The following is an 11,418-nucleotide window of genomic DNA, read 5'->3' as shown; positions in this document are numbered from 1 at the left end:
ACTCGCCACTTCAATTGTCACCTCAGTCTTGTCCACCAACTATGCCGCCCTACCGCTTCACTTGTTTCGATGCCATCACACCTGGGGTGGTGTTTTTCCCTACGACCCGACCTCTTTGCCACCTTGAACAGAGCTTGCATTTCACCTCCACCTATGAACGAGAAAATATTTGGTGCATCTTATCCGTCAACATGGCAAATAAGAAGATCCTCAAGAACGCGATATGTGCTGGTGTGGGACCCATTTTGCAAACTCTTCTGTGCTCTCTCTTCTCGTTGCACGCTCTTTCTTCTACGTTCCCTGCACAATCTCTCTCTCCTCTCTCTTCTCCTACAGTTGAGGCTGTAAGTACGCCTCCCTCTCTCCCCCAAAAAGAACTCCACTCTCCCCAACAAACAAGAAGAGTTGCACAAAAACAATCGTTTAGAGTATTTCTTTATTCATATTAGAAAGTCGATTGAGTTCTCGTTTCGATTCTGATGGCCATTTTTTTATTTGTGGGTTTCTATATGTTTTCGATCTGAGCCATTTCAGGTAGCTTCTGCCTTCATTGGCGCTAGGAGCCGGGGCTTCTTGGAGGGGTGTGGGCTCTCCATCTCGTCGTCCGCATTGCCGGAGACCGCAAACCTAGGGAGAACTCGAGGAGCCCTGGGAGTTCATATCGAACTCATGGTGACCCTAGCTCTCTGTGTGTGGGCCCCTAGCTCTAGGTATGCATGGACCCCACACCTTTCGAGATGCCGAGAATTTTTTTATTTACAATACTGACACATAAGATGCACCCAATATTTTCTTCCTACAAACACCCAATATAAATCATGACAACAGTGGTAATGGTGTTATTTTCTTTGAATGATTTGGATTTGTACATTAGTTTTTTTCAAGGTACTTTAATTATCGCAATAATGTGCTCAACTGAGATTGCCCTGTGGTTTATTATTTTGATATCATTCCACGTCAAAGAGTTGAATCAATCTAAGCCCTTAAAGTCAAAAAATATCAGGATGCCCTAACTTCTCTAAACACCTTGTTAAGTTGAAGGGGATATCGAGTCACATAATATCGCAGCATCAATCTAATCAGCGCACCAATCGGGCCATTTCTAACGATGTATCACGACACAGAATCAATATAATAACCAGAGCTAAAAGTGGTAATTAAAGTCAGTAAATTAATCTCGAAAGGTGGAGCCTCATTTCTTTATTATTAGTGGATAATTTATTTAACTTATCTTTTCGGGAGGAGAACAAGCAATTGAAGATGCAGCACGTGGGGCATGATGGTTTGACAAAGGAAATGCGTTTTTATTTGGGAGACGTAAACAAGTCAATCCATCGCCAAAGGAAAAAAAAAAATTAATAAAAGAGGAGGAGATAATAAGCAAGGCAACCAAAGCTGATGATGCATTTTTTTAATCAAAAAATGAATAATTCAAAACATATTTTTCAAAAATTAATTGCTTGAATTACTTATAAAATTAGATGAAGCAAAATTTTTTCATTACCAATTTTTTTTAAACCCCTCCCTCCCTCTTCAAACACCCCACACCCCGCCCCCGCCTTCCCTCCTCCCTCTCTCTCTGCGTGCCTGTGTGTGTGTGGGTGAGATCGCGTCTGTGGTTAATTTTTGCGGCTAAGAGCTCTCTCTGTTGCTGAGGCAAAAAATGAACGCTCTAGTAATACAGGTTTGATCAAACTCTCTGGGTTCATATCGTGTGATTTCAGTTCCTTTTTGTTTGGTTATTGGCATGTGATGTGGCTTATGTTGTGCTTTCTGCCGTCCGAATTCAGGGTTTCACCAAGTCGCTTGCCACGACTATGCTCTCAGATGTTGGCGGCCGGACGTTCTGCGTTGCCGCCGTAAGCCTTCACATCCCTTTTCGTCTTCTTGTCCCATGCCCAGAACCTTATTTCATGAAATAGCAGAATTTCCAAGTGTTCTCGCAATCTCGATCCAGTTCTATGATGGCATTTCCGGCATAATGGCACGCTGATATTGCGCACAGTTTGCAGCAGAGAAGGTTATATCCAGTAAATGCAACGTGGTTCTCATAAAGAGACCGAACAATGAATACGCCAAATGATACCTGCACTAGCACTTAATCCATTTTGACCAAATCAATACATGATGGATCGGCACTGGTGTTTTTCATGTTGACGAATCCCGGTAATGCGTCACAGTACGATCATTGACGATTCACTTTGGCGGCTACAGTAGTCATTTGAATGAATAGAGATGAAGCTACTTTGTCACTGAAATTTGGTTAATTTCTCTGCCATAGACTCTGCTTCTATGCTACTGCAAACTAAATCAGAAATAGACCAGACATGAATGGACGGTCAATTTGTAAGGCTAAAATCGTCCGTTCTCTGCCTTCTTAAGATTCTGGCAACGCAATATCCGCGGAAGAGTGTCTTGCTAGGATGCCTGGTTTCAGTAACTGTAAGCATTTTCTTTCTCATTCTTCTCATTTTATGTTCCAATTCTTCACTATAATTTCATTTACAGGATGAACAGTTGAACTTTCTTTTTGTGATTGTGATCAAAATTTAGGCAAAGACCGTGATCTCCGCTATGGTCGGCTGGGCTGCTCTAAGTCTGGTCTGCATTACAATCACTTCTCAGTGCTCACTGATTCATAGTTCATTAGATGTTTGGGTATCTATTAACTTGATTTACTGAGCAGCTCTCGAAGAATTGGTCACATCATGTGACCACATTCATGTTTTTCCTGTTGGGTCTACGGTCCCTCTGGGAAGGGTTCACTAAGGATGATGAGTAATTCTTCCTCTCTCTCCTTTTTTTCGACTCTTTTTTAGCCTTTTTTCTCTTCATTATTCTTCCTTTCCCATCACAAAATGCTTTGTGTGTACAGGAGTTGAAGCATCAATGGAATTTTTTTTTTTTTTTTTTTTTTTTTGGTGATGCAAACTACTTTTTCTTTTGGCAGTGACAATGAAGAGTTGGAAGTAGAAAAGGGATGGTCAGTGTTCCTCTCTCTCTCTCTCTCTCTCAGACATTGCTCCAATTCACTGTAGAAATGATCATACTTCTGCATCCTATGTTTCAACTGATCATCTGAATCTCATTCTGTGTGTGTGTGTATGTGTTTTTTTCTCAGGTTGATGATGATTTGTAGACGCAACAGAAGCCTATCACTTACTTCTCACCAGTCTTTCTCAAGGTGATTCCTCCATCTAATGGTAAAAATAGGTTCACCTTTCTCCAGAGAAATGTAGAGAAATGAAAACAAATTCAACTGTATGTGGTCGGTTTCCATGAAACCTATATGTTATGACCGTTCCTAACTCAGGATGGCTGCTTCGCAAGCGTTCTCACTCACCTTCTTCCGTAATTGGCGCAACAAAAGCCAGGTAGAAAAGTTCCGGTTAGAGTACATTGTGCAAATTAGTGCTCATTTAATTCTAAACATATTGGATCTGCTTAACAATTTGGAAAAGGAAGAAGTGAAATTTGCAATCAAGCAAGAACTTTGAGAGTATTCACTCTGCTTAGCATTCTGAAAGCTGTAAAACATTGCAGCTAGCAACGATTGGCTTGGCAGCTGATGAGAACATCTTAGCAGTGGTGCTTGGCGGAATAGCGTAAGTATATGCCTAATCATGCACTCCAGCCAACAACTATGGGGTATTTCATGTCAGTGCAGAGCAATGCAGTTCTAATAGTAGTTGCTCATATCATATCATCATGACCGCTATTCGAGCAGCTTTATTTGTTCTCTTCACAGCCTGCATTGAATCTATTCCACCAGTGAATGCAAGCATAACTCACAGGACTAATCCTTCTAATTAAATTTTCATTATTTTTTCAGTGGACAAGTGTTGTGTACAGTTGCTGCTGTTACAGGGGGAGAGAGCCTGGCTTCTAAGATATCAGAGAGGCTGGTAATCCCCTCTTCTTTGCTACTTAGCTCAGCTCACACATTCGTTTCTTTCCTCTATGTGGTCTTCAATCCATTCACCTTTGTGCTTGTTGGTGCAGGTGACCCTCCTAGGTGGATTTCTCTTCCTAGCGTTTGGGGTCCAATCCCTACTTTCACCATCCTAATTATGGATTTTTCTCTTGTTTGTATGTCTATGCTGCTGCTTCCTGTTAGTTGAGAGTGCTCTACCGCAGATACCTTGGTTATTTTTCTTTGAGCATTCGGATGTTTTTGACTACTTGCATCGATATGTTTCATGCTTGTCACTTAATAATTTTTATTTCAGAATGACCATTTTATATACAATCCCAAGAAACGCAAGCACTTGCCCTCACAGGAATCACAGTGAAAATGCATACACTATCCTACTTTCCTCAACAGCATGCACTTTCTTCTTTCATCATTGTCATGACATCCTGAGAGATATTCAACATTCCATCATCAAGTGTGCTTACACATGATGTCATCAAGTCTCCATAGAGAAATAAGGTTTTCTTGAGTTTTGATGCATGCCTCTTGGCGATCAATGTACACACCACCCTATCATGCATCCAAATCCAAGCTGTCCCTATTCCCATAACCTTCCAGGTTGTGTTATTCCTTATTAGAACTCAACCACCATCTTCAGTTTGGTAAGTTGTGAACAATTTCTATAAGACGCCACATGATAAGAACACCTGAAATCTAGTAGTTATAGCTAGTAGTTACACAAAACAACCTCTGCATCACTATTACTCTCTTGACAATGTTTTGTGTGGCATTATGCCCATTACCTCTATTTCTTACCTTTGAACAATCTCTCCTAATGTGCTCCTCTTCGTGGCACTCAAAACACTTCACATGTCTCTTGAACTTTTTATGGTGTGACTTCGACTTGCTTTTACCTTTGCCGTTGTTGGACCACTAATGTTGATCTATATCTTGAATCAATAGTCATCGTGCTATAACCTATACTAGATTGTCATCTTGCAACTTTTTTTTACCACTCCTTACAAAGAATAAAGCGGATTTTACCTCTTCTGAGGTAATCATAGTATGCTTCCATAACTATATCATATCATGTTCTTCCTCATCAAGGATCTTATCAATGTTCTTTAAATATATCATGAGCTTATTAAATCCATTTTAGGTGGGATCTAATAGACATATCTTCAATGTATCTAAACTAAAATATTCTCTTCAACATGTACAAGCAACTATTCAAACCCTCATTATATAACATTGTGGCGTACTTCTTGTCAACCACCTCTATTAACACCTCATCCAAGAGGTTCAATTGGATTATACTCATTGCCTTCCTCATTAACACGTCATTTTCGGCATCTTTCATTGTTTTAGGCAACTTAGCCTTGCCTTCCAATGCTTCGGCCAAACATTGAGTTGTCAATAGTGCCTCCATCTTGACGCTTCATAACCCAAAGTTGTTCCTTCCATTGAACTTTTCATTTTCAACTTTCGCTCTATACTTAATTGTAACAATGGAATTTCTAGATAATAATCAGATAAGTAAACACCCCAAATCAAAATCTAGAAAAACCTATCCTCAAGCTCTAATACCAATTATTGTAAAATCAATGCAGAATTTAATGAGGAACGATAAGGACATTAGACAGTTTGAGTGTCGGTAGCTACTCTACGAGGAGAGTTAGTGGTAAATAATCCACTATAATCAAATAATAGTCGCAATTGTTTATATGCTCAATTGTTCCTATAATAAAGCTCAAACCTACTATGTTTACAAATAAATAAATAAATAAATAAAAACTCAATTTGAATGTAAAACTCACGGCACAAAGTCCATGTGTTTAGAGCTCCCTCTCCATGTAACCCACACGAAACCCTCCTTGTACGGCTTTAGGATTTTCTTGTGTGTGGCATCCAAAGGAAGAGAGCTATAATGACGGCCAAAAAGAAAGGAAGGATATAATTTAATTGGGTTAATTGAAAAATTCCAAATTGGTACATCTATGATAAATTTATCCAAGATTAAGTTTTTGATCACTAAAGACCCCAAACTTATACATCTTTGATAAATTTACCCTAAATTGATACACTTATAATAAATTTACCCTCTGTTAGTTTTCGTTAAATTTTATTATCAAATTACTAAGTTGGATAACATGTGACGTTGATTGATATATCGCTTTGAAATTTTACTTTTTGTTTGTCATAATTATATAATTTTTGTGATTTTTTGTGATATTAATTTAATTTAACGGAAGATATATTTATCATAAATTTATCCGTTTGAGATTTTTAGCAATCCAACTTATTAGATTATGATAAATTTGTTATAAGTATATCAATTTGAGTTTTTGTAATTATTTAGGGTAAATTTATCACATGTATAATAGTTTGAGATTTTTTATGATAAAATTAATTTTAGTTAAATTTATTATAAATATATTAGTTTGAAGTTTTTCAAAGTATTAATCCATTTTAATTTAGGTCCCTTTTCCGGTCAAACCCTTGCTGACCGACCACTATCAAAGAAAGGGGTGGCGTCCACTTTTTTCCTTCCTCTTGGACAAGGACTTCTTTTCTACTCCCATGTTATTTTATCGAATAATTGAGACCCTTATTTTGTCCTTTAGTTGCAGAAGAGCTTCCTTCTTTCTTGGGTAGATATAATTATAAGCCCCTTCTTGATGAGATATCTTCCTTTTAACTGAACTGATCTGCATCCTCCTATTGAGTCGGATTCAGTTTATAAGCTCACATTTGATACATAATTTAATAAAAACAATAAGATTTCATGCAAGACCAAGCATATATCTTCGAAATATCGCTATAGGCGAAGTTGTTGTTGAGTACGTGGTGACCGAGTTGATGTTGGCCGATCCTCTTATTAGGAGACCACCCTTGAAAAGCAATCAAAAGTTTTGACAGAGATGTAGCCTACTCCATTTTTGTTACTCCATCTTGGAATGTGTATTGTTTTGTTCTTAAGAAAGTGAGGTTTGAACTTAATTGCTCTTAACAAAACCGTAGCACAAGTAGAACAACATGGTAGCCACGAACACTCTTAATAGGATTCACATTTTTGATCGGGGAACAGTCATGGTCGCTTCCTATGAGTCGCAGTATCGCTCCAAAGCTCTTTGCCAAGCCGAGATATAAGCACACGACTCATGACGTGCTGCCTTAAAAGAACCGATAAGTCTTGTGCAACGAGAGCAAATTCAAATCAACAGTCCGAGACCAGGTTCATATCTTCTCAACTGTTGAATTTTGTTTCGCCATAGGTTCAAGGCTTGAATCGTGTTCATCCTTGGTTTGTAGGCATTTTAAATGAGGAAGACCAAAGTCTGGGCATTATAATCCCAGGGACAGAAATTCCATTGAAACCGGATTCAATCACGAACCCTATTGGGGAAATCACAATTTTAAGACGTTATTATTGTCATTATTGATACGTCTCGCCCGGATACTTCATCTTTTTTCTTTAATGCGCGTGGTGTTCTTCTACCTTCGCTCAGGCCGATCATCACCTTCAAATGAAAGTCTCTTGTCTGCCGCTGTGTGTAGATAGCAAAGCAATGTTTTTCGAGGGCATTGCTAAAGATTGATAAATGTCCATCACCAGACATTCGGCCCTCCCCAGGACATTACACAACACTAGAAGTCATTCATTACAGAATATGTTTCTTTCAAACGTTTCAGCTACCTTTCGTAAAATCATCTAACACGGTCCTGTATCCATCATCACAATACTTCCACGTTTATTCTAGGTTTTCGGTCACAAGAGTGCCTAGTGGCGGCTCGATAACGAAAACTAGAGAGCCCAACACAAGGGTTAAGAGAGCAAAGACGAGCAGCGATTTGCAAGAATCCGCAGGTTGCCCAACGAGAGTGATTCCCTCTTCCTGTCCAGAGGTCGAAGATGCATCGTCCATTTGTAAGGTCGGGCACGTAAAATAGCCGTACACTATGCCCGTGACCGCTGCTCCCAAATGCGTCCTGCAACACCGTAGCAACGGTCATGGGCTGTCAGACTTGAAGAATCATGTGGCTAGCAAATGAGAGAGGATGCGCATGTTTTAACTGGCTGGAGATCATCTTACCAGTCATCTATTGGACCAAAGTTGCTCAACAGGAAGCTGAGAACCGTCGCGAGTATTGCCTTCTGGAACATACTCTCTGATATGTCTTTCGAAATCATGTCCTTGTTTTGGATTTGATAGATGAGCCACGCACCTATCATGGCAAATATTGGTCCCTGCGGCAAGATATCACATCGAAATCAACTGTCGTCCCAATAAGTTGAAAAATGCAGATAGTTCCACAGACAGCAATTCAACACAGCCATACAAGACTGATGGATTATATATGCTGAATCTGAGCTTGGCTTCTCAGTTACATAAATGTAGAGACAGAGAAAGGGGTGTAATGGTGCTTACCGTGCCACCAACAGTCGGGTCTGGCGTGTGTAGAAAGCTTGTCAAGTTGCCAGATATTCCTCCAAGTAAGTATATCAGGAAGAATGTGAATGAACCATAGCCTTTGCAAACCTTAGGCCCGAATGTGAGAAGCGCCCAACAACCAAGAGCCATATGGAAAACTCCAGAGTGCTGCATTCATAAAGTCATCTCGACAAAAATCTTCTAGATGGAATATAGAGCTCCGCACAGAATATTGAGAAATGTTCATGCAAATTCATTGTGACAAACTTTTTTATGACACTAGAAAGAAGAGTACTGCAAGAGCAATTATGCTCCTGATTATTAGCATCTATTCACGACTGTCAAATGCCTACTCAGAACTAATTACATCTTTGGTTCGTATCTTGTGGAATATAAACAACATGTATGGACACAATCATCTGTCGTCGCTGCATGTACAACAACTAGGAAATATGGCTACTGAATCGGTAGAAGAAAGGAAAATGAAACCAACCCTCAATCTTGTACCAGAAACATAGGTGTGACAAGCCTCCACCATTCTCCTGTCAGGATGAGGTGATTGATTTTCGCTCCATACAGCAGCGGAAGAGAGAATAGGTCCATATCTGAGTTCCGCACAGGGCTCGCTATCTCAAACAGAAACACAGCAATGTTTATGGAAGCTATGATGCTTCTGCAGCCAAAGCACAAAAAAGGGTTTTGTTAGATGTCTTACTCCCTGCTGAATAACACTACATATTGGACAATGAACTTTGGAGAGACCGTGTATTACATTAAGTAAAGATCCGAAGTGTCATCGAAGTTTTGTAAAACTTGAGAATTCTGCCCTTTCTCATCTCTCATTTGCCTTAGTTCATTGTGAACTCTCGTTTTCCTCCAATAACCTATTTTAGATTCTTCTTTGAGAGGCAACAGAGTTTCCATAACATCGCTTTTGGCAGTGATCTCGTCCTGATGACTTGATGCACAGTCTCCGGAGTTGGTATCTGAACATGCGTAGATGTTAGATTATCGTCCTTTTTACATTAAAATAATTTGTCGAAAAAAAGAAAAACTCTGGCAATATGAATAAGAAAAGTAAATTGCAGTCATCAAACAAATGTGGACAGATATGATAATTTCTCCTTAGCCAACTTCTGCAATGAGTACAAACCGAAACATCTACCAGTTTCTTCCATTTAAGTTTGGCCAACAAATTTCATCACCAGATCGTCGGAATAAAAAATAAACAATCACACATACCTGACATGCCGTTTCCTTCCTTGCGTTTGCCAAGATAAGCATCCTGCAGGTCCAGCCCCCTTTGCGACTTGAAAACATCACTTTTTGCAAGCGCTTCTATCTTTACATTAGAATCGTCCAAGAAGGTCTTGTCGACATCTCCAAGTTTGCCAAAATAAGAATCAAGTGCCCGCATTTGGCTCTCACTACTATCCTTGGAAGCATGACATATGACCTGTGCGCTTTTCCTGTGCGTGGCATTCTTCAGAAAGCCTTTTAGGTGGCCTTCTGCCCAATAATCTTGCTGTAAAAAGGATGCTCCGTTCATTTTCTCATTTTGCAGAGACCTGCAAGGCTAATGCATTAGTGGACTTCGGTCTCTTTCTTGTTTCTTGTTGTCTCTATATACTAGTCAGTGGATACAAGACTTACCATCCTCTGCTGATATCAACAGAACCAGAACAGAACCATCTCGGACCATCTCTCGTGGAACTGTGGTCACACATGAACAGCCCATGACACTGCCTTGCGATATTCCGGGTCAATGGAGGCTGACAAATATATGGTATTTTGTAACGTACTGGTGTCACAGCCATGTTAACCTGATCGAATTCATTGAAATCGTAGGTTTCAGTAACAAAATAGAACATGAAAACTACTGTTTGGCTTTGTGCAGCAGAAAAGAACATTTCTAGCTGGGGGGAAGGCGCATGAAACAACACCTTCAGCACGGAGAACAAGGAGGAAAGCCACTCGATGTGACGAATAGCAGCTCAACCAAAGGCTAATTTTAAACAAACCTGAGGACAGTTATTGTCATGCGAAAATTCTTCATGTGGAATGATAAAACTTGCTAAGTGAAATATATAAAAGACTACTGACATCGGTGGATCCTCGTTTAAGAAGGTCATGCTTCTAGATATAGTCCTTAAAACCGACAGCCATATTTCAAGCTTTTGGACGACTGATTCTCCATAAACACGCCGTATGTGGTCAGAGAACCATGTACCACAGAAATCTTTCTTTGCTGAATTGCTGCGAAAAGTTCCTTTTCCGCTCATTGAAGCCAATAAATTTCTGGACAGCCCATGCATGTGAACACAAATGCTATTTCAGGCACAACAAAGAACACATTCTGTTTCTGTTTGCTCATTTCAGTAAAGTAATCCCAGCCCGTCAAACCAAATGCAAACTTGATATTATCCCACCGTTCAACGAAGCAGACAAAAAGCAGCGGAACTCTGACAGATAAAAGAACTAGACAGGATGGAAGATGAAGCACTTGTACACAAACAAGTGAAGAAAAGGACAAGAAAATGGAACCCAAAACTCACGAACCGAGCATCATCAAGAAGAGGAAACTACTGCCCTGTTCACCATATCAGGAGGGTCTCGCTTCAGAGCTGGCAGAGAGGCATTTTAGCAACACAACCCAACAACCTGCGACAATGTCTTGTACTTGCCTTCCAATAATGGAAGTCTTGTAATGTTTCTGAAAGCGCCAAACGATAAAAAAAACGAAACAAACGACACAATGCAAAGGACCAACGTGGGGACTGAAGTCCGAAAGGAACAGCAATGACAAGAGAGTCGAGGTGGGGAGTCTCTGTTTACGGTTTGTGATCCCGCCTTATCTCCGTTGGACCATTGGGATGTTGCCACATCTCGGCCACAATCTCAAGCTCTCACCCAAGCCGGGGAAGCCTATCAGCACCTGACCCCACCAAGGATTTCATTTCGGGATCCTCCACCCAAAACGTACACGACACTTTCATCTGAAGCACTTGCGCTTCCGGAAAAAATTCAGTGAATTTGCCTTTCTGCTTGATTGTGCGCACCGCAGAGAGAGCT

General features: G+C 40.1%; 2 protein-coding genes across 10 annotated transcripts; one reads left to right on the top strand and one right to left on the bottom strand.

Moving 5' to 3' along the window:
- The first annotated feature begins 1,555 nt into the window (after nt 1-1,555).
- On the top strand, nt 1,556-4,259 carry LOC104422089 (GDT1-like protein 5). Of its 6 annotated transcripts, XM_039303359.1 has the most exons (12): nt 1,566-1,684; nt 1,791-1,859; nt 2,006-2,166; nt 2,282-2,442; nt 2,554-2,601; nt 2,687-2,778; nt 2,951-2,983; nt 3,122-3,184; nt 3,314-3,374; nt 3,544-3,605; nt 3,833-3,905; nt 4,003-4,259. In XM_039303359.1, exons 4-12 carry the CDS (start codon nt 2,332-2,334, stop codon nt 4,066-4,068), a joined length of 609 nt encoding a protein of 202 aa, XP_039159293.1. In that variant the 5' UTR covers nt 1,566-1,684; nt 1,791-1,859; nt 2,006-2,166; nt 2,282-2,331; the 3' UTR covers nt 4,069-4,259. The 6 variants fall into 6 exon arrangements, with proteins under 6 accessions (XP_010032616.2, XP_039159293.1, XP_039159291.1 ...); XM_010034314.3 differs by lacking the exon at nt 2,006-2,166 and having other exon boundaries at nt 1,556-1,684; nt 2,383-2,442; XM_039303357.1 differs by lacking the exon at nt 1,566-1,684 and having other exon boundaries at nt 1,785-1,859; nt 1,926-2,166.
- A 3,249-nt stretch (nt 4,260-7,508) lies between these two features.
- LOC104422087 (RHOMBOID-like protein 9, chloroplastic) lies at nt 7,509-11,144 on the bottom strand. 4 transcript variants are annotated; one of them, XM_018864517.2, is made up of 8 exons: nt 10,906-11,144; nt 10,000-10,169; nt 9,589-9,914; nt 9,119-9,332; nt 8,854-9,019; nt 8,344-8,514; nt 8,008-8,162; nt 7,509-7,903 (listed from the first exon to the last, which is right to left on the bottom strand). In XM_018864517.2, the coding sequence occupies exons 2-8, from the start codon at nt 10,161-10,163 to the stop codon at nt 7,666-7,668; spliced, it is 1,434 nt and encodes a 477-aa protein (XP_018720062.2). In that variant the 5' UTR covers nt 10,164-10,169; nt 10,906-11,144; the 3' UTR covers nt 7,509-7,665. The 4 variants fall into 4 exon arrangements, with proteins under 4 accessions (XP_018720062.2, XP_018720060.2, XP_018720065.2 ...); XM_018864515.2 differs by lacking the exon at nt 10,906-11,144 and adding an exon at nt 10,450-10,561; XM_018864520.2 differs by lacking the exon at nt 10,906-11,144 and adding an exon at nt 10,290-10,344.
- Between the last annotated feature and the right edge of the window lie 274 nt (nt 11,145-11,418).

Source organism: Eucalyptus grandis, chromosome 10 (assembly GCF_016545825.1).
Source record: "Eucalyptus grandis isolate ANBG69807.140 chromosome 10, ASM1654582v1, whole genome shotgun sequence".
In the NCBI taxonomy this organism is placed as follows: domain Eukaryota; kingdom Viridiplantae; phylum Streptophyta; class Magnoliopsida; order Myrtales; family Myrtaceae; genus Eucalyptus; species Eucalyptus grandis.
This window is presented reverse-complemented; position numbering and strand designations above follow the sequence as displayed.

What these genes read in the sequence shown, in the direction of transcription:
- LOC104422089 (XM_010034314.3), top strand. Translation starts at nt 1,664, where the DNA reads ATGAACGCTCTAGTAATACAG. An exon ending in TCTCACCAGTCTTTCTCAAG is followed by an intron (nt 3,185 to 3,313) that starts GTGATTCCTCCA and finishes TTCCTAACTCAG; the next exon opens with GATGGCTGCTTCGCAAGCGT. An exon ending in ATTGGCGCAACAAAAGCCAG is followed by an intron (nt 3,375 to 3,543) that starts GTAGAAAAGTTC and finishes AAAACATTGCAG; the next exon opens with CTAGCAACGATTGGCTTGGC.
- LOC104422087 (XM_018864517.2), bottom strand. Translation starts at nt 10,163, where the DNA reads ATGGCTGTGACACCAGTACGTTACAAAATACCATATATTTGTCAGCCT. An exon ending in GTTGATATCAGCAGAGGATG is followed by an intron (nt 9,915 to 9,999) that starts GTAAGTCTTGTA and finishes TTAGCCTTGCAG; the next exon opens with GTCTCTGCAAAATGAGAAAA. An exon ending in TTTGGTCCAATAGATGACTG is followed by an intron (nt 7,904 to 8,007) that starts GTAAGATGATCT and finishes ACGGTGTTGCAG; the next exon opens with GACGCATTTGGGAGCAGCGG.